The sequence below is a fragment of the Lynx canadensis genome, chromosome C1, assembly GCF_007474595.2.
Source record: "Lynx canadensis isolate LIC74 chromosome C1, mLynCan4.pri.v2, whole genome shotgun sequence".
Lineage (NCBI taxonomy): Eukaryota > Metazoa > Chordata > Mammalia > Carnivora > Felidae > Lynx > Lynx canadensis.
In genome coordinates this window covers 100298997-100319402 of record NC_044310.1, presented here as the reverse complement: position 1 = coordinate 100319402, position 20406 = coordinate 100298997, and the positions used below count along the sequence as shown (strand labels likewise).

Genomic DNA, 20406 nt, shown 5'->3' with positions numbered 1-20406 from the left:
TGAAATTCCTGAATTCATTTGCTGTCCAAAAAAGTCCGGGGAGGGAAATCGCTATTTTTTGAGTAAAGAACAAAAACAAACAAAAAGTAATCAGCCAAGGTACTCGAGAAAAACAGCTGGTCATACTCGGAATGTGACCAAAATGGGTTTCCAATTAAAACATGGGAAGACCCTCGCGTCAGTTACTGCAAGGACTCTGGACAATCCTTCGTCTTAGGAAGAGCAAAACTAAAGTGATAAGCTGCTGGGGGCCGGCGGGGGGCGGGGGGGGGGAGGTGTCATTCAATAAGAATTCCTTAAAGAAAAAAAAAGAAAAAGAACATTCATGTTTCCTATTTACAATCAGCCCCTCCCCACCCCCACCACAATTCTGCTTTTAACATTATGTTCCACATTTTATTTTGTTTTCAAGTTACATTTCAAGCAAAGGTCTTTTTTTTCCCCCCTCAGCAATATCTCACAAATCCTCGTGAGAGCACAACATCTAAACCATAAACCACTTTCAACCAGATCTCAATTCTCCAGCTACCGGCTTTGGTTTATTGATGAGAAGAAATCCTCAGCTCTGCTAACAGGGAATAAACATACGCAATTCAGTCTCCCGAACAGAAAAATGCAGTCACGAGACCACTCTCATGTCCACCATTTTCTGCCTGGCTAAAATTGGTACAAGAAAATAGACTATCACCACAACTTTCACCTAACAGCTGAGAACCCCAAGTGAGGGCCAACAGAGCCAACCGTAGGCCCGAGTGAGAAACACCGCCCAGGAACTTTCCCAGATTCCATTAGCGCACAGAGCTCCAAATGTTCCCGCGCGGATGTTTGAGACGTGACATGTTAGTGTCTCTCTCGGAAAGATGTGGATGGGTCCTACTTCCTATAGCGTTTTCCAAAGTGGCACTGGAATGATGGGGTCCCTTCAGGGTTGGCTCATGATATACTGTAGACCCATTCCAATGGGTGCACAAAGAACAAAATAAGCAGAATCAGAGCTGAGTTCCCCTTTAAAAGCCAAACACCTACATCTAGAAGGAGGCTCCCCTACCTGAGAGCCCTTGCCCTATTGGGGTCCCCGCTGTGGAAACCCTCAGGTCTCAGGGTTAGTTACAGGGTAGCCAGGTAGGGTACGGCTGGCTGTAGGTAACTGGGGGGTGGGCAACGTAGTAGTTGTTGAAGTTGCCGTCGCTGACGTATGGAGCTGGCTGGTAGTAGCAGGTGACGTTGGTGGCGTTGGGGATGATGTTTTGTTCTGCCAGCACGCGCAAGGCCAGGAGGGAGATGAGGTTCAGGGTCTGCCTCCGCTCGTGCCCCATGAGGCACACGGTGCTCTCGTTCACCACCCTGCGAAGGATCATGAGGTAGTCGTACTTGCTCCTCTCTTCCTCGGCAAAGTGGTTTTGAAGGTAGGTCTCCAGCTTCCTTTGCTGTTCGAGGATGTCCGGGAAGTCGATGAAAAACCTGGAGCACATGTAACGCTCTAACGTTTTGATCTCCTCCTGGTCCGTGGGCCTGAAGTCCCGCACCAGGAGGTTGCTGTACTTGAGCAGCCCCCCGCCCCGGATCTCTTCGGGGTTCTTGGTGGCAATCAGTCTGTTCTGCAGGTGGTCGAAGGCTTCCTCAAAGTCCCCATACACGCTCTCCCCGATCACCGTGGGGTGGAGGTGCTCAGAGATGGGGCTAGTGGAGCAGTCGTAGAAAAAGAGCAACGAATCCAAGATGATCTGAAAAGAGTCCACGCTAAACTCGAACTGGCGCCGGATGGAGTCGACGAATTTCAGCTCCACGTTCCTCCCGTTCTTGTTGGAGAGGGAAATCAGGCTCCAGCGGTCCGTGTCCGTGCAGACCTTCACCAGTTTCTGGACGTAGGCCTCCTTCAGGGTGACCGGGCTGATCTTGAGCTTATTCACACCCTCCGGCAGGAAGTTCAGGAGGGAGCACAGCACCACATCTCTGACCAGCTGAAACTCCGCCTCTGTGGGAAGAGCCACATGAAAGATGAGGTCCAGGTCTTTGCAACCCAGGCCGTTGTCTTTGACCAAGACGTGGCCAGCCGCAGAGCCGTTCAGCCGGACGTCCTGCACTTTGATGCCCGCCTCCTCCAGCCGGCTGCGCACGGTCTGGACGATGTCCTTCAGAGTTATCTCCAAGGTCGGAAAGTTGCCTCGTCCGTGGATGGGTACGACCTCGGTCAGGACCTCATGCAGACGGCTGACCTGATCCCAGCTGAGCACGCTGGAGGACAGGCAGTCCCTGGTATTGCTGTTCTCCTCTGCCATCTCGGGGGGTGTTCTTGCAGGGAAACTGAAAAGTGAGGGGGTGAGAAGCAGAGTTAGGAGTCACTCTTACGCGGCCCAGCACCTCGAGGGACTCAGAGAAGGGGCTGGTTGATCTCTGAACGCCGTCCCGCGTGACAGCGACAATCAGCACCCACTGCTGGGTGTTGCTGATATTCTGGAGAAGTATGTGGGAGTGGTGCCTGTGCGGAGGGAGGACAGAACACACCTAAACCTACCCTCTCCCAAATCTGAGGACCTCAGAACTCTGTCTGATGTGGGGCTGGCTGGTGTGTCTGCGAGAGGGTGGCGTGTGCCAAGGCAAGTGGACAAACTCGTTAAACAAAGCGACCTAAACACAGCATGACTCAGTAGAGGGCCTATAGGATTTGCTACTCTTCCTTTTTTTTTTTTTTTTTTTTTAATAGAATTACCTCTCCTGCTTTTGCATGACTGACTACACCTTGAACTGGCTGCTAAATAAGCTACAACCCCCACACCTCGAACACAAGACCCCGCAGAGAAAGACCTCCTGCACTCCGTGAGGAGGTGAAGATTCCCCTCTGGGCTGCCTGCACACCAAGGAAAGGAAGTCGGACCAGTCCTGCCGGAACCACGGACACAGACACCTCGTGAGCAAGAATCCCATGTCCTTTTCGCTTCCGGGAGTGGCCTGCCCTAGAGTTAAGCACCTCGGTTATCCCGAGTAGGACACCAAGGAGCTGCCTGAATGACAAAATTCTTGGCGACAAAGGCTGGGGTCAGCGTGGTGAAGGAACAGCTCTGCCAGCTAAGAGGCCCTCTGCGCGAGGTGGGAAAACTTCCTCGGGGCAGTATGATCTGACTGGATGTTGAAATCGAGTACCTCAGAGCTACCCAAGGAGAATGAAGTTAGCTCTCAGTCCTAGGAGAAAAACATCCTGCGTCACGCGTCACTTGTTAGAACCGCAGTTACCAAAGTAATCTCCGACTAAGTGATACGTTTCAGAAAATGAAACACAACAGATCTCTGGAAATCCTGATATGTAAAAACAAATACTGCCGTATTAGAAAGTCAAGGTGCTTGGGGATCCACATGGGTCAAATGTTAGCTAGACAGACGTAAGAGCAGAAACAAAATGTCAAGGTGCTATCCTTGGACTTCAGTGAGAGCGCAGAGTCTTCCTGCCCCCTTCACCTTCCTGACTTGCGAGGCACACGTAAAACCCATCCCAACAACTGCTGCGGTTTTATGGTTTGGAAACCGCTGTCTTTGCGTGCACACCCACCATGCACGGTCCTGAGGTTCCAATGTGGATTTTTAGCCTTGCGCTGGTGCCAGGAATCGTCGCCTTAATCGCTCAGGTCAGTGGGATGGTTGTCACTCACGGTTGGGGGGGCACCACTGGACACACCGAGACCGGCTTTCCAGGAGCTGGCCACGAAGAAGGTGGGTGCAAACACAACATAGCAATATAGGGCCATATGCGCTAGAAAGAAAATGGAACGTACAGGTAGAAGAAAGGAGTGTCCCTTGATTGGGGAGGACAAGAAGGCCACAGAAGAGTTCCCTGATGGGGAGGGGACCTAAGTTGACAGAAAGGCAACGTGGGCTCTGGGCTGGGGATTTAGGGGCGGAAGGTGGCATGCAGCCAAGACCTAGCAAGTTGTCCAGTCTGGCCATCATGCACCACTCAAGCCACAGCACAGGCTCCCTTCACTACGTAGGTTAAGGGGCCGAATCTGCTTGGCTCGCAACAGGAGGGGCGGTCACGTGATCCAAGCAGGCTCTAGGAAGCCCAACCTAGGGATGAGCACTCTTGTGCTTGCCACAGGAGAATACTTGCCAGTGGGCAGACAAAAGTTTCCCTTCAAACCTGTCTGGACAGCGTTAAAAAGCCCTCGACTACCTAGATCATTCTACCAAAGCACTCCTAGGTTAAGGATAACAAAAATTTGTGATGAAACACTGAATGTTTATTGTGGCTAGCACTTGGCTTCAAGTCAGATTTGGGGGGTCTTTTTAACGTGCTCTCTGTACGTTTGGTTCTTTGTGGCCCCTCAGTGATCAGCATCGGTGACCAGTACGCTGCGCCTAACAACATAGGGTGCTGCCCAGTTCAGTCCAAATGGCCATGGAAAGGTCTGGTGCTAGCTTTGTTTTGAGACACCGCTAAGCCACCTGTGATTCGGTGACACAGATTTCCGTCAGCTGTGCTGACCTACCTATGAAAACACACTTTGCTCTACCTTGTGCATTACCTGTTATTGTGATTCTGAGTCTCATGTTTACAATACAAGGTAGGACAAGTCACAGTGACAGAGGAGTCGCAGTTGAATCAGTACTTGGAAGAGAAGGAACAATTTACTGTGATACCTCTAGGAAGAACCTCAATGTTGCAGAGGAAAATAACTATAGGAATGACTTTTGACTCATACTTTTTTTTTTTTTCTTTAAAGGAGTTGTGGGGGAAAAATTTTTCTAAATTAAAGGCAGGACTACTGCCACCTTTAGAACAGTGGTCCTACAGGAGGAATATCTAAATCCAGTGAGAATCTGATGGAAGCCATCATTCCTCCTCCAGGAAGGGACTGGGGAGGGAAGGGGATGACATATACAGGAGACTTTTCATGTATTTTTAAATCTCTAAACTTGGTTCAAAGTTAGAATCTGTTTTAGATTGAAAATTTGTAAGGTTCATATGGGAGGAGGGGCATGAATGGCCAGAAAAGTTATGAGAAACAAGAATGATGTACATATTAGCCCCATAAGAGATATTATGAAGCCACAATAATTGAAACAATGTGGTATTGGTACAAAAAGACAAACTGATGGAACAGAATTTTTAAAATCTAGAAATAAAATCCAACACATAAAGGGATTTGGCATATGATACAGGAGAGAGAAAACGTAGAGAGAAATAGTAGAGAGCAAAAGTCTAGACATGTGATAGTTATCTAGGTTAAAAAAAAAAAATAAAGTGGCTCCTTGTCTTGTGCCAAACTAAGATCTGGATGGATGAATTAGACTTAAGCACAAGAGGACGAAACTTTACGGGTTCTAGGGAAACATGGAATTTACATACACGTACATAGAGTAGGCAGTCCTTTCTAAGTCACGTAAAATCTCAAAGTCACAAAAGTCTGATACACACAAAAAAACACCTACATGGTAAAAGCACCACAAAGACGTCACACGAGCAGGCTAGGAAAATATTTGCATGATGAGGCAAAGTGCTCGTTTCATCAATGAAGGATGAGCTCCTACATATCAGGAAGACTGGCACCCCAATGGAAGAAGGGGCGAAGGGCACGAACTCAGATGCCTGACACAGTCACCCTCACGTTAAGGGATGGGCGTGCTAAAACTTTAGTGTATCATCCTTCCCCATCAGGTTAGCAGAGATCAAGCAGCAGATACCTTTGGGCACCCTGCCCATGAGTTCTCTCTGAAGAACAGTGTGGATGTCCTGTTTTAAGTGGACGTATTCTCCATACCAATTCTACTTCTAGGTCCTTTTGATCTTATCCTGTGGGTATACTTGCGAGGGTGAACAAGGATGCTGGAGAATTATTTATGAAGGTACAGAGTCCTCAGCAGAAGGTTAAATGACTTAGTGCATGTATACGATAGCATACACTTAGATGGCAGTTGTCCAAAGAACGGCTCAATCTGTATGAATGTGAAATTCTAGTTGAGACTTATTCAGAGAAAACCAACACTGTGTGTGTAAAAGCACAAGCCCATGCGTGTACAATCATACACACCTCTGGAAGGAAACACAAGTAGTTCAACCTGCCTCTGGACTGGGAGACGGGATGAAGAAAACTTACTTTATCCTTTTTGAATTTAGAACCTTCCCATGTATTAATTGAGAACTGTTAAAATCTCATGAGCCATTTCCTAAAATCTTTCCCCCATGAGCCTGCTCACTCCCCTGCTGCCTGATTCCTTCCATCCCTTTCCTATCACTTCCCGTGTCTCTATGTCCACGTGCCCCAATCAAATACACATAGAAACTTCCCCTCTGAGCCTTAAATGTTGATCTCTAGGTGCGAGCTGGGGAGGAGGGACTGGTTTTCTCCTAGAATGGCTTTTAGTCAAGTTTCTCTTTCCCTACTGTTCAAAAGAAGATGTCCATTGCTTGTCAAAAATCCTCCAGACTTCCAAAATAATGGATAAGCCATCTCACCTAGTGCCATTCCAGGTTTGTAATCCAAAGTGTTCTTCGTAGTTTTGTAGGAATTGCTATTTCACATTTCAGACATAGTATAGCGACCCTGATGATGCTGTTACGTTGACTGCTTGGCTACCATGGGAAGACCCCTACTACATGCAATCAACACTTCTCCAGGCCTCTAAGAGGTCGTGGTTGGCATCTTCTATGCCAGCTTCTTCTGACACACGTGTGAACAGTGGAGTTAACTTTCAGAAAAAAGTAGCCCCTATAGAAGCATGTTGTGCAACTGGCGAGTGACAAATCTATGGTGTAGCTCTTAATTCTTCCAGTGTTCATGACTCAGAAACAGAGGAGCTCAAGCGAGCGAAGGCTCAAATTTGGGCTGGATTCATATTTGGTACTTAGCTCATTAGAAGAGCCCCGACTTATAAGTTATTGGTGATTATTACAAAGGAACTCTTTGTTTTCTCTCAACCATCCAAGCAATTTCAAATATCGAAAGTATATTTTTTAGTTACTCCAACGAACACTGGTATTACTAGAATAAATCCTCCAACTTTCAGGCCCTGAGGGCTTAGATAACGCACCAGAGCTTAGTGCGACAGTTTGAGTTTTAATTAACCACTTGAAATCAACCCTGATATTGTGAAACACACATTCCCAATTCATGAAAGGCCCAGGTTCAAGGCCAATTCTGTTCAGCAGAATTAGCACAATAATGACTAGGAAAAAAAAAATCAGTGTGAAGGCTGGTAAATTCAAACTAAAGTGTATGATTTTCCTCTTACTGCCTGAGAAGCAGATTTATTGTATTTTTGCACAGTAGAAACTGGGCAAGGTGGGAACCAGGATTTCTCACTGATTTGGAAATTCAGGCATCTTTTCACAGGTGAGGATGGCCAATTGCCTCCTCAGTTCAAAGTACTTAATCTTCTGGAAAGTGGGACTCGTGATAACCACCTACCTCAGGTGCCCTGAATTCCCTCTCTTCTCTCATCTGGCTGCAGTGGACAGGTGGAACATGAACACTGGAAGAAAGCACGTTTGCAGAAATGACAGCAAAAGGTGAGAGGAAAAGACCGACTAAGCCCAAAGAAGATTATACCAAGTTCCCTAAGGACAAGTTCATGTCTAATTTACCCATGTTTCCCATGGCCTGGGACAGAGGCCCTCAAAGGGAGGTTGATCTGAAAACTTATGATTAGGCCTTAATTGAAAAGAAAACAGGAGAGAGAGAGAGAGAGAGAGAGAGAGAGAGAGAGAGAGAGAGAGAGAGAAAGCTAGGTATTTCTAGTCCTGCTTTATAGCTTATCTGGATCCCAGAAACAAGAGCGATGGAGACTATGAAAGCATGGGGAGGACTCAAGAGCACAAGCAGGACAGATGGGCAGGCAGGTTGGAGAAGAGCATGTGTAACACTTCTGGGTCTTATGGTCAAGGGCTTACAAATCATCACTGAGTCCTATTTATGCCTGGTGTTAGGCACAGACACCGTCCGGAGAGTTCTCAGTACATGTGGAGATGTACATCTACAAAGTTAAGGACAGTGTGTAGTTAAGTCTTGGTCTACGATACTTAACACGAAAGCTCTAGAAGGTATGGTCCCAAAGGTTTCATGGAAATGCTGAGGTGTGAACGGAGGCTCTCGGCTATGGCAGACCTCCCATCCACTTCAGAGAGAGCTGAGCAACGCCCTCTTCCTCTGACCCTGCTGGGGTGTAAGGATACGAAGGGACCTCAAACACATTTCAACATTCCTTTGATGACAACATTTCCTTTCACTGTTACTGGATGTTACCTCCAAAGCCTGGACCTTCCTAGTAATGCTTTCCAGCTCCAGGTCAGAGACCCAACCATGGGCAATGGACCAAGCCTGGTGACAGACTACCGGAGGTGTGTGTGCAGAACAAAGACACCTGCTGTCCCCAGCTCCTGGCTGAGAGGGGACCCGTGCACCCGCGGCAGGCCTCTTCCCCCTCCAATGTCCAACAGAGGACACGAAGGAAAAAGAAACTGCATCACTGCATATAAAAACCTGGAGTTTAAGCAGAAGTGAAAAAGGATGCAAGACACAACATCATATTCTGTCTCACCAATTCTTTCAGCAACCTGAGTGAATGAGAACCACAACTCTGGTCCTCTTTTCCCTTATAAAACAAAGGTGCAGATGTGCATGCAAAACCAAGGGTGCTCAGTATAACCACTTCACACCCACTCCCGGTTAACCCTCACAAGCACTCTGAGGAAACCACCAATGTCCCTTGCGTGCAAATTAAGGAACAAGGATTAGAAAAGATTCAGTGAATGGACTCCAGATCCTCAACTCCAGAGCTAAGGTTCGAACTCCTGGAACCGGCAACGGCTCCCACCAAGCTCGCCCGGCTGCTGGCAGGGTGGGAGGTGGGGACAGGGCAGCAGGCTCATGCTACAAGCCCACGGATGCACTGGGATGACCAGTTCTTGCTCCCCTACAGCGATCACTTCTAAAAGAGAGACCGTATTGGTCCTATCCAAAAAAGGACCGTGACACCTTATGTCCACCACATACGCTGAAAAGAGCAAAGCTTGCATCAATCACCCTTTATTGCCTGCTTTAGAGCAGACTGCAGTTGAGCAAAGGACAGGAGTTGGTGTTCATCTTCAAGGACGCCAAGGTGGTTTAGGAGTGCCCTTCAGAGAGGCACCAGAGAAGGTGATTCATTGGCCACAGTGTGGGGAATCGGATTTCTCAACGAGGACACACATCAGCTGTTTCATAATAGAAACATCTTACCAGTCCTACACACTCAGAAACCACTTACCACTTCCTCAGAAGCTCCTAGCCGGGACTAGCAGGTGCACAGCCCTCCAGGGCCTCTTCATGTAGAGAGGGCCACGGCCTGGAGACACCAAATGTGACCAGATGGCGAGCCAGGTGCCCTAACATGAACCACCAAACCCTATCTGATCCAGCTTTATCTGGATCAAATCATCTGACACGTACACCGAGGCTACAAGGGAGATACTATTATCCCCACTTTGCAGGTGAGGGGACTGGGGAACAAAGAGGTTACACAAAGTGTGAACTGTCCACGGATGCCCTGCCGGGAAGTGGCACAAAAGCCACTGAGAGGTTTCCTAGGAGGTGGATGGTTTTGGCGCACGTCTTGGGACTGGGGTAGGGCCCTGAAGATAAGCTAGTTGCTCAGGTAGTTGTAGAAAGTAGACGGCAGCAAGAAGAAGGCAAGAGGGGAAAGGTACAAAGGTCTTTTTATAGGATGGTGGGAAGGAAGCTGGCTAGATGTGCTGAGGCGCCTGAGTGAGGCAGGCCAGATGGCAGGTACCGGAAGCAAAGGCAGAAACACTCAGAGCATGAGTTACCTAACAGCTGTCAGTACAGAGACCCTCTCCCTCAAGATCACCCTGGATTCGGGGAGGCATGCAGCCTGGCTGGAGCCACCAGAATTGAAGGTAATTATGGATAAAAATAGTAATCATGGCGCTCAGGTTTGTTTCAAAGGAGCAATGGCTGTGAGGTGAAGGCCTCGTTCCGCACGTTGAGGGGGCTCCCCGATGCCAGCCAGGCCACGAGGCTGTGGCTCGCAGAGGGCTCAGGGACAGCTGCAGGACGCGCTCTGCTGGCTAGAAGGTCAGCAGTGTCGATCTACTGATAAAGCCACAGAACAGGACACTCTGAAGACAAGAGGGCCATTTTCTCAGATCCCAGGAACTGACAACCCAACTGGAGCTGCAGAGAGAAGGTAGGTAAGTTTGCAAGAAGTGACGGGAACCCCTCGGGCTACCTGGGGAAGGAGAGCTGGAACAGAACTGAACACAAAACAGCCTGGAACAGACTAACGAACACACACGTGCTGAAACTGAGCCTGCACACCTGTTACTTTTCCCAACTGCACAGTTTGGCCCTTGAGGTTCCTATGCCCTCGAGAGAAAAAAGCTGGGCACTCTGCATGACCGTGGACTTGATAAATACAGCAGATCAGCGGGCAGAAAGGGAAAAAACCAGGGCCAAAGTAGATTCTTTTTTCTGAAGAGAAATCCTCTCTTAATCCTTGAATGTCTCGTGAAGGCCAGGAGATACCAAGGCCCAGGGGGCAGCCCGAAGAAGCCCGTGTCTGCCAGCCGCCAGCCCCTCACCACCAGGGAGGGGGCCATGTTCTGACCCCTCTGCCCCAAACACAATGTTACAGACAACCGAGAGGCACATCGGTGCTTAATGTAAACGTACACGAAGTAAGACTTCACATTAGTAGGCAGCCCAAAGCAGGAGAACCATATAATGCCTTGTTTATTAAAAGGACAATAAAATATATTGTGTTAGCTTTTTCTAAGAAGTTATTTTTACAGTTGCCCACTCAAAACACCCACAAACAAACAACTGCCCTGTGCCACAGAACTGTGCCCAGAGAAGATGTTTCTAAGTCGGTGACACAGCCCATCGTGCAGATGGTCTGTTCTCACTCTTAGCTTGGTCACATTCAGCCGGGCATCTCAATCTATTTTCTCAGGGTTATCAGCACCCTCTCAGCCATTCAACACCGTCGTGTACTACAGCCAAAAAATTTGGCGTGATTCCCATGGCAACAGGGGTGCTGCCTGAGCTGAAGGAAATGGGGTGTCCTGGACGGGAGCAGAAGCGGGCCACAGACCCCAGTGACCCCAGCTTTGCTCCGAGCTTTGAGTTTGGGGGTTGGGGGAGGCCCTCACAAGTTCCTCCCATCTCTGCCAGCATACGGTCCTAGTGGGTATCAGAGATCGGGCTCTGTCCACAGACACCCGCCCTCAGAAGACTCCACGCGGAAGGCACTAGCCCGTCTTTCAAAATAGGACGCGTAAGCAAGTGTGGCTGGAGAGATAACGCTGGGAGAACTCACGCTGTGGCTGCAAAACAGAGCAAGATGGAATCAAAACATGGGCCCAGACAGTTGGGACACCACAGTTGGGAGTGCTTGAAGGAATACGCCGAAGGCATCACAGATGTAAACATTCACAAGGACAGAACACAGACATCTTTACGTGGAAGCTGAGCATAGGAGTCATGATTTTTCCAAGGTGTCAGCAATATTACGCCCTACGCACACCACTCGAACTGGAAATAATCCCTGTTCAGCTTGGCGCCCCACTTCCTCCTACCAATTGCCTCTTTCTAAATCAGAGAGGCTACTGGTCTGACTCATTTAAAGAGATCTCCAGAGCTGGCCCCACCATTTTAGAGATTGACCATACTGAGAAAATAGAAGGACTCCTTGGAGGCTGTTTACCACGAGAATGAGCAAGTTTACATACAGTCCACAGGGTCCAAGGGCTGCTGGCCTCTGGGGTCTATCAAGGGTTGCATCCCACCTGACTCTCCAGCTTAGAACTTTGAACAGTTGTCAGGTTTCCAGAAGGAGGGCCTCAGTTTGCTGTCCCGTCGCTAGCAGCATCCCTGAGCCTTATCAGGAAAGGGACAAGCTCGAGTGTAGCACTTATCATACTTTAGACACATACACACACCCCATTCACATATGTCTGAGTGTGAGCTGGCTTCCATGCCTGTGAGGATACTAATTATGCACAATCGATCCAGGTTTCGGTCTTGCACAGACCCGTCCCTGTAGCAGACACCTGACCTCCAGGTCTGAGCACAGCAGCAGCCTGAGTGTAACATCACCAGGCTCAAGGGTCCCTCTGGCCTTAAAAATGTGTGAAGAATGGAAACTTAGGTGGATGGGCAGCATGGGGGACGGAGGGATGCATTAAAGTGAAGGAGAAGACCATGGGGTGGTACCTACTCCTGTACCAACTGCACCTGAGGCAGCCAAGCCACCTTGAATTTGGTATCCCTACATGTGTGGAGCTTTGCATGCCACGAATACGGCCCACTAGAATGGTTAAGCTAGCATTTACCGAGTCATGTGTTGGTGTCATTTGGCAACTCATAGACACCCCTTGCTTGAAAGTTACTTCCTCTTGCATTTTCAAATTTTGGTCATTGATAAATCTTAATTGTTGATAAACGGGTGGAGTCCTGGTCCCCTGCCAGTGTCAGATTTCCTCTGCAGTTCTTTGAAATTCTATTTCCTTGTAATTATTCTCTAAGAAACCACCAAAAAATGGAAGAATGAGCACTGGGCTAGAAATCAAATATCCTGTGTTTTAGTCTCAGGACTGACTCCCAGGGTAAATGGGTAGCAGTAAGTTGGCCACGATGACTGCATTTCCCTTCGTTCTTCCCAGTATCTGAGGGCTTACTATGTTCCAATCGCCGTTCCAGGAGTTTACAATCAGTTCATTGGTAAGCAAGAGACAAAGACCCCTGCCCTTGTGGTGCTCACAGCCTAGCTCACACTCTTCTTCCATAACTTGCTGTTGCTACCTCTTGGCTCCCACTCATGCAGAATCTGAATTTGAGAGGGAGACACTGGACAGCTGGTGTGGACCCATGCTGCTCAATACTGTATCCACAAGCCTCATGTGGCCCTTGAGCACTTGAAATGGGACAAGTCCACTTTGAGACATGCTGGGAATCTAAAATACACCCTGGATTTCAAGGACTCAGTATGAGGAAAAAAAAAAAAAAGAGTAAAATCTCATTTATATTCTTTATGTTGATTACATATGGAGATGTCACCATTTGCCATGACATCTCCATGGCATTACAAGATCACAAATAACATCGTGGCTTGGACCCATCTTAAGGACATGGGGGGGCCTCTTTAACCCATGATGGGTAAAATTATTAAAACTCTTTTCACCTATTTTAGCTTTTTGAGGACTTCTAAAAACTTAACTGTGGCTCTCCTATTTCTACTGGACGGCACTGGTCTACCACCCTCATACAACGAAGAAATGGAGGCCTGAAGCAGGAAAGGCACAGCCAGGACCCAAACTTGAGCACTGTCACAAGTCAATGCAGCCTCAGAGGCCGGGGGGGAGGGAAGACTAAAGAGCACGAGAGGCCTGGGCACCGGAGACCGCAGCAGCGCTCGCTCCCAGCCTGGGGACAAGTGGCCACCAGTGCCTGGACACGTGGCAGGTGCTCACTTAGTGTCCACTTCGTGTCTCCCCCTGCATCTGCACTCTTCCCACCGCAGCCACCTTACAGTTACTCCACGTGAAGGCCACAACCGGCCGAGACCACGCACGGTCAGCTGGCTGCGATGCCCACCTCCCCAACCACCACGAGCACCGGTCAGGGATGTGTTTGGGGGTGGGGTGTAGACAGCCAGGCAAGGTGGAGGATTACCCTTTCTCCCACTCTCGGAAGGGCTAAGCCAGGGGAGAGAGACGTATGGCAACGTGAGGGGGTGGGAGCGGTTCGAGATTCATGGAGAGTTTTCTTCTCAAAATGGGTCCTCCGAGAGTGAATAGGGAGACAGTTATGGACTTTGTGTGTTCATCCGGTAAAGCACAGAAGAGGCGAGTAATGAGATATGAGGACCCTCAGGCGGGGTAACATCAGAGCCTCTCAGAAGGGTCTAAAGCTGGCTAAAAATGTAGTTTGGTGAGACTGAGTTGTTCAAGCAGCTGAGTATGAATTCTGTGAGGCAAGGGAGGGCAGTTAGGAAGACTCATCCAAGGGAAGTGGAGAATAGACAAAAGGTCAGAAGGGTACAGGTCCTGAAAAGGAACTCAGCATCCAGAGGGATGGGCAGTTCCTGGGAGTCCTTCAGGTGGTGTTTGAGGGGCATGGGATGTGCGACTGGCCAGAGAGGCTCACTACTGCTCTCACGGAGTCGCTGTCTACAGGGCCCCGAACCAGGTCAGTGACGGCAGTGGGAAACAAAAAGTTAAAAAGATAAAAGGTCAGCAGAACTAGCAGCCTAGTGAACTGGAGAGAGAAAGGCTGAGCGAGCCATGTGAGGCTGGGGTTGGGGTGGATGGGTAGGAGGGGAAGTGCCGGGAGAGAGCAGGTCCGGAGCTCAGCTTAAAGGATTTCAGCTGCTGGCCAATTGGTAGTCCCTGCCCTTCAGCTCCAAGCCCGGCCAACTGAGGCCACCATTCAGAAAAAGGCCCAGACGCCACCCGGCACTTTAGGCTGGAAGCATCCAACCCAAAAAGCTTCCGGCACCTTAACCCACCAAAAGGATATCTACCTAAAGTGCACTTCCCTCTCTGAGAGCAATGGCAGCTGAATGCTAGCAGAGCACTGTATCCAATTAACAGGAGCACTGTCTGTGCACCAGGCCCGGCTCTAGGTGCTGGGGATTCAGCAGTGAGCACAGACCCCCGCCTTCCTGGGGCTCACAAGCCAGCGGCAAAGACAATCGAGCAAAAACCAAGTGCCCAGACCTTCTGAAGCCAACCCAGCTCCTCCTGCATTCTCCAGAACACCTCCCCAGGCCTTTTCACCTATCGCTGCCTTGGCCCCTGCAGCACCTGGCATACACTGCGGCCTGGGGAGCGTTTAACTACTTACTGGCTCAATCACTGTTATCCAAGAAATAAACACTTGATGCAGTTCGGGGACCGAGACTCCGCAAGGCTCTACGACTAAAACATAGGCTACACGGAGTTACTTAAAATCAGCAAGTGTATCTTCATATTAGCTTTTTCCTGTTATTCCAAAAAGTTCTGCAAACAGTTCTAGGAGAGGCTACAGGGGCCAGCTGTACAAAATCCACTGATTCTAAACAATTCCTGAGGCTTTTTCTTACATAGCTGGGTTATACAAAGATGCTTCCTCTAAACCATTTAGATTCCAAATAAGAGCCTCCTTATCATACATGCAGTAAAAGGATAAAAAGGCTTGAGACCAGAAGTCTTAGAAGCATCACAGGAGATCAGCACTACCGCTGTATCTGTTTTCTTCAAACACATGAACATTTCTTTAGACACAGAGGTGGCTGCTTCATCATACATAATATAGCTTATGCCAACTTGGTAGGCTACAGTCAAAACACCAAGATGGCAGAACACATTTTTCTATACTGTCAGTGACATCACAAAAAAGCAACGAACCTTATCTAACCAACATAATGTTTTATCCCAAGTAACACCTTGGACTCCATATTACTTCCCTTGAACCCCTACACACACACACACACACACACACACACACACACACACACACCTGTTGTGAGACCAAGAAACCCAACACAACAAGTTTAACTTAACTCATCAAACTAGTCTTGGGCTTCCACAACATCTCCTGGTAACACAATAAAGGTTTGCCACATCCATTCGGAGCCCTTGGCTGGTCACTCTTTGGTGACTGCCCCCCTGCGCCAACATCTCCAAGATGAAGGCAAGGTACCACTTACTTGAGCAGTTTTAAAAAATCATGTCGTTTTCTAACTTTGTATCAAATGTGTCTGATTGCAGGGACTGGAAGAACAAGGGCACCCCAGTCCACGCTAAGTTATCTTCATTGCTAGGCGGTTCTCTCGGCTTTCAGAAGTACGAGGACTTCTCTGTTCTTTGATGGGTAGTGCGAGATGTGCACAATTTGCCCTGGCCTTGAACCCTGAGGGATGGAGGCCAAGTGGGGCCTATTGGGAAAAGCAGGGGTGAGGGGTGCTATAACTCAGGAGGTGATTTCGTGAGCTACTTGTACTCACAGTACAGCTGAGGAAACCAAGGAGGGAGAACCACGGGTGCTCAACTAAATCACACTCATTCTGACAAACGGGCAAGATCCAAGTCATTCCCCTCAGAGGTACCCCAACTTAATCTCTGGATACAAGGTAGGTATTGTGGAAGAAATTCAACATAGAGTGCTGCTGTCGGCTCTGTGTATACCCTGTTCTGAAACTAGGGACCTTTGTTTTGGGTAACGATTGAGAGGCCTCCTGGCGGAGAAAAAAAACTTTGGTTTTTTGTTTGTTTTTAATGTTCATGCTATGTTATGGGGCTCTCCCTACAGCTACCTGAACGACTGTATACAATCTACCAAAACCTTCTTTCTAAAAACTCCTTATTGAGATGAGAATAAACGAACTCTAAAGATATGCGTATACCTTAAGACACAAGGTTTCAGTTATCTCAAGTAAAAGCTTGACTCCAGAGATATTAAGGTTTCCATCTTCACAAACAAGAATGTCAAAGGACAGAACCCCTGCTGGTACAGCTCAGACCGCCTCCCTGAAAGCGAAGAGAAAAGTCAGCATTCTCCAGTCCACACCGCACCCCCTTCAATGGCAGGGTCTCACCTGTGGGTCTCACTCCCTCAAAAATACCTTTGGGGATTTAAGACACAGCACAATTCTTGGTAAGCGCTCCTACCTCACCCCACCCCCACCCGCAGCGCCCCAGGCTGCCTGGCTTGCTTCCTTGCCGGCTTCTTTGCCAAGTTACTCCCGTGGAAAGGTTAGTGTAGCCAACAATGGCCACTCTCATCACCCCACCCCCTTGGAGGGCAGCTGGGCCAAGCCAGGAGTCTACTTTAGAAGGATTTAATAATCTTTTTTTTCCTGAGGAGGTTCAGGTTCCTAACCCACCTACCAAATAGCCCGAATATCAACCGTCACAATACAAATGATTACAACAGTCTGCATAAACGCTGACTGCAGTAGTGCACTTTAAAGCACTCCATTGCTTGCTTGCATGCTATAACTCCATAAAAAAAAATTTTAAAAAAGTTTAAAAAGGCAGCAGGTCGCCACCTAAGACAAGGGCTTTGCCAGCCGTGCAGAAACCTTCCTCCAGACAAAAAAAAAGGGGGGGGGAGGGGACACAGCTGATCCCTCCTCCGGGGTCCAGCCTTATCGGTTGGTTCTCGAGGATGGGTGAGCCGGCGAGTCCTCCAGGGAAACTTCCCAGGCTCTTCTCCGGGAAGTTCTCCCTCCCTGCGAGGTAGCGCAGTTTTGTTTTCTCTCCCACCTGCGTTCTGTGTTTAGGCGTACAGCCTCCCAACCCACAGCGGTCGAGTTCACAACCCTTCTCTGACTCTCCTCCCACCTCTGCGATCTGGGGCAGCCTCCCGCGGCGGCCGCACCGCTGGCCAGCCGAGTCAACTCACTGTCAGGCTTTCAGTCTACACGGGTAAGCAAGTTTCATTCCTAAAAGGGGAGGGACCAGGCAGGGCACAGACCCCGTATTCCCGAGAAGTTTCCAGGAGAAGCGCAGCGCAGAAGTCACTCGCTTGGACCACTTTGCGGCTCACGGTGTCCGCAGCCTAGTGTGAGTCCACGGAAAGTTAGGGATCTCTGCCCTGGTCTCAAACCCCGGGGCTTGGCGCCGAGCCGGGGCAGCGCCCCTCCCCTCGCCGGCCGGAGACGAGCCCCTGACCGCTGCGTCTCCAACTGCGCCTCCCAAAACCGCCGCGTTCGAATTCGCGCTCGGCCGGCCGGCGGCGGCGTGCGTGCCCGCGGGAGCGCAGGCGGGGCGGGGGCGGCGGGGGCGCCGTCGGGCCGGGACGGAGCTGCAGGGCCCCATCGCCCACTCTTCGGCCGCCCCGCCCGCGGGACGCGCGGAGCAGGAACTCGCCGAAGTTTGCCAAGCCCCGGCCGAAGTCTCTGGAAAGTTGTAGCTCCCTCTCGGGGCGTCTCGACTGGTCCTCACGGGGCGGGGGGGCGGGGGAGGTGTGCTGTCGCAGGAGCCGGAGGGGCCCGGCACCTGTCTGCACCTCCCCTCCGGCTCCCGCGCCCCCACCAGGCTCTGGGAAGACTTGAGAGCTCTGCTCGGCGGGGACAGACCCCCCCCGCCGAAGGCGGAGCGCGCGGTTCTCTGGGGCCGCCCCTTCCTCGCACCTTCAGGGGAGGGGGCCGGGGACTCACCTGGGCGGCGGAAGAGGAGACGACAGAGGTAGGTCCTTGGCAAGGGCAGCCCCCAGCAGGAGCGGCGCGGTCACTACAGCCCCCAAGCAGCGGCACCGAGTGAGCGGTCTTGCCGCCGCCCCCTCCGTTCTTATACGGCCTGGCCACGCCTCCGCGGGCTACCCCCGCCCCCACCCCCGCCCCTGAGCCTGCCCTCCCGGGGGAGCGAGGGGCGGGGAGGGGCGGAGCCGAGCCCACGGGGTCCTTCCGCCTGGGCGCTGACGGCGAGGGCAGGGCGAAAGCTGCCCTCTGATTGGCTCCTCGGGTGAATGGTTGCCGGGAGACCAGTAAATCTTCGGCGGCGGGAAGGGGCGGGGTGCTGAAGGAGGTAGCACTGCGCAGGCGCAACACAGGGCGCCCGGGTTGACGCCCCCTTAACTTCGGAGTTACCGAGACTCTCTTTCTACTTTCCACCATGCTCTTTGCTGCTCCTGCTACCATAGAACTCTTCCTCCCAGGCTTTTCCCATCTCCGTCCTGCTCCACTCCCTCTCAGGCCTCTTTCAGGCCTCTTTTTCTCTTGCTTTTCTGAGGATTTTCGCGTTGGTTCTCTCTCTCTCCAGGAGTGGGGAGTGAAACTCCTACGCCTACCTCTGGCGTGTGTTTTGAAGTGGAAAAAAAAAAAAACAAAAACATAGCGTTTCTGGGCCGGGGGAGCAGCTTCCCTTTGCCCCGAGCAAATTGCCTGGAGGCCATGAGGGGGGGGGGGGAAGGGCTGGCGCCATTGGTTCTCTGGCTTAGTTTAGTTACCACCTGTGCGCGGTTAGTGGGCCTGCGGGCCTCGAGGAATTGGTCGCCAAGCCTGGCAACCGCGACAGCTTGGGCCCTGCTCGAAATGCCTTGTATGTTATATAACATTGCAAGCGGGGCTTGGACACCATCCACTCGTTCCATAGCCAGCGGTGTAGAGCCCAGCTTCTAAATTCAGAGCAGTCTGGGTTGGGATCTGCACTCACCACCTATATCTGTAAGGCTTTTGGCAACAAAGTTAACCAACCCTCCATTAATCTGTTTCTTCACCTGTATGACGGGACTAACAGCTTTCTGAGTTTACTTAAGTATTAAAGAAGAACATAGAAACCTGTTAGTGGCAGCCTCTGTTGTAAAGCGTGTGGTAGATGTTGTTTATATCAAACAGCACCTCATGTTGTTTGTCAATAAATATTTATTGAGCTTGTACTCGTCTTCTACTGAGTGGTGGAGAAAAAGATTACTTCCCAGATGCAGTATTTCCCTATCCCTCCCCTTCCATCCCTACCTGAAATATCAACGTCTCCCAATATCTCAAGAGCACTCGATTGGGGGGAGGGGAGGTCTCCTGCAATGTTAATACGATAGAGTATCAGTATGCATGCTTTTAGGGACAGTCACAGTGACTCCATTGTTGGACATGAAATCCAGATATATGGTCTGATTTTTTTTTCACTTTTCGAGTTATAAAAATTCAGTATCGTGCACAAAGCTGGTGTGTACACAATGATGAATTTCTACATATGTGTTCTCTCATGGGGCTACCAACCAGATCAAGATGTAGAATATCTCCAGCTTTCTAGTGACCCTTCCCATTCAGTGTCCCACGAGAGGTAACACTATTGTAACCTCTATCACCATAGATTAGTTTTCCAGTGTTTGAACTTGATGTGGAGGAATTACATGTATGCACATTTTTGTGTCTGGCTTCTTTCACTCAGCAGTGTGTCTGTAATATTCATCCATTTAAAAACTTTTTTTTAATGTTTATTTACTTTTGAGAGAAAGAGAGACAGAGCACGAGTGGGGGAAGGGCAGAGAGAGAGAGAGGGAGACACAGAATCCGAAGCAGGCTCCAGGCTCTGAGCTGTCAGCACAGAGCCTGACATGAGGCTCGAATGCATGAACTGCAAGATCATGACCTGAGCTGAAGTTAGATGCTTAACCGGCTGAGCCCCCCAGGCGCCCCGTGTAATAGTCATCCATTTTGTTGCATGTGACTATGATTCGTTCTTTTCCATTGCTGTATATTACTTACTTATATAAATATTCAGAATTTATATACTCATTCTCCTAGTGGATGTTTGGGTTGCATCACGTTTTTGTCTATCATGAATGAAGTTGCTACAAACTATCACGTTTTTCTAGCTTCCTTGAGATATAGTTGACGAAGAATTGTATATATTTAAAGTGAATTACATGATGTTTTGATATACATATACATTGTGATATGGTTACTATAACCAACCTAATTAACACAGCCATC

General features: G+C 49.7%; 1 protein-coding gene across 2 annotated transcripts; it reads right to left on the bottom strand.

Moving 5' to 3' along the window:
- Positions 1–432: 432 nt before the first annotated feature.
- On the bottom strand, positions 433–18231 carry TENT5C (terminal nucleotidyltransferase 5C). 2 transcript variants are annotated; one of them, XM_030324994.2, is made up of 2 exons: positions 18133–18231; positions 433–2304 (listed from the first exon to the last, which is right to left on the bottom strand). In XM_030324994.2, the coding sequence occupies exon 2, from the start codon at positions 2277–2279 to the stop codon at positions 1104–1106; it is 1176 nt and encodes a 391-aa protein (XP_030180854.1). In that variant the 5' UTR covers positions 2280–2304; positions 18133–18231; the 3' UTR covers positions 433–1103. The 2 variants fall into 2 exon arrangements, with proteins under 2 accessions (XP_030180854.1, XP_030180852.1); XM_030324992.1 differs by lacking the exon at positions 18133–18231 and adding an exon at positions 16375–16457.
- Positions 18232–20406: the final 2175 nt, after the last annotated feature.

Coding starts and splice junctions, on each gene's coding strand:
- TENT5C (XM_030324994.2), bottom strand. CDS start 2,279: ATGGCAGAGGAGAACAGCAATACCAGGGACTGCCTGTCCTCCAGCGTG.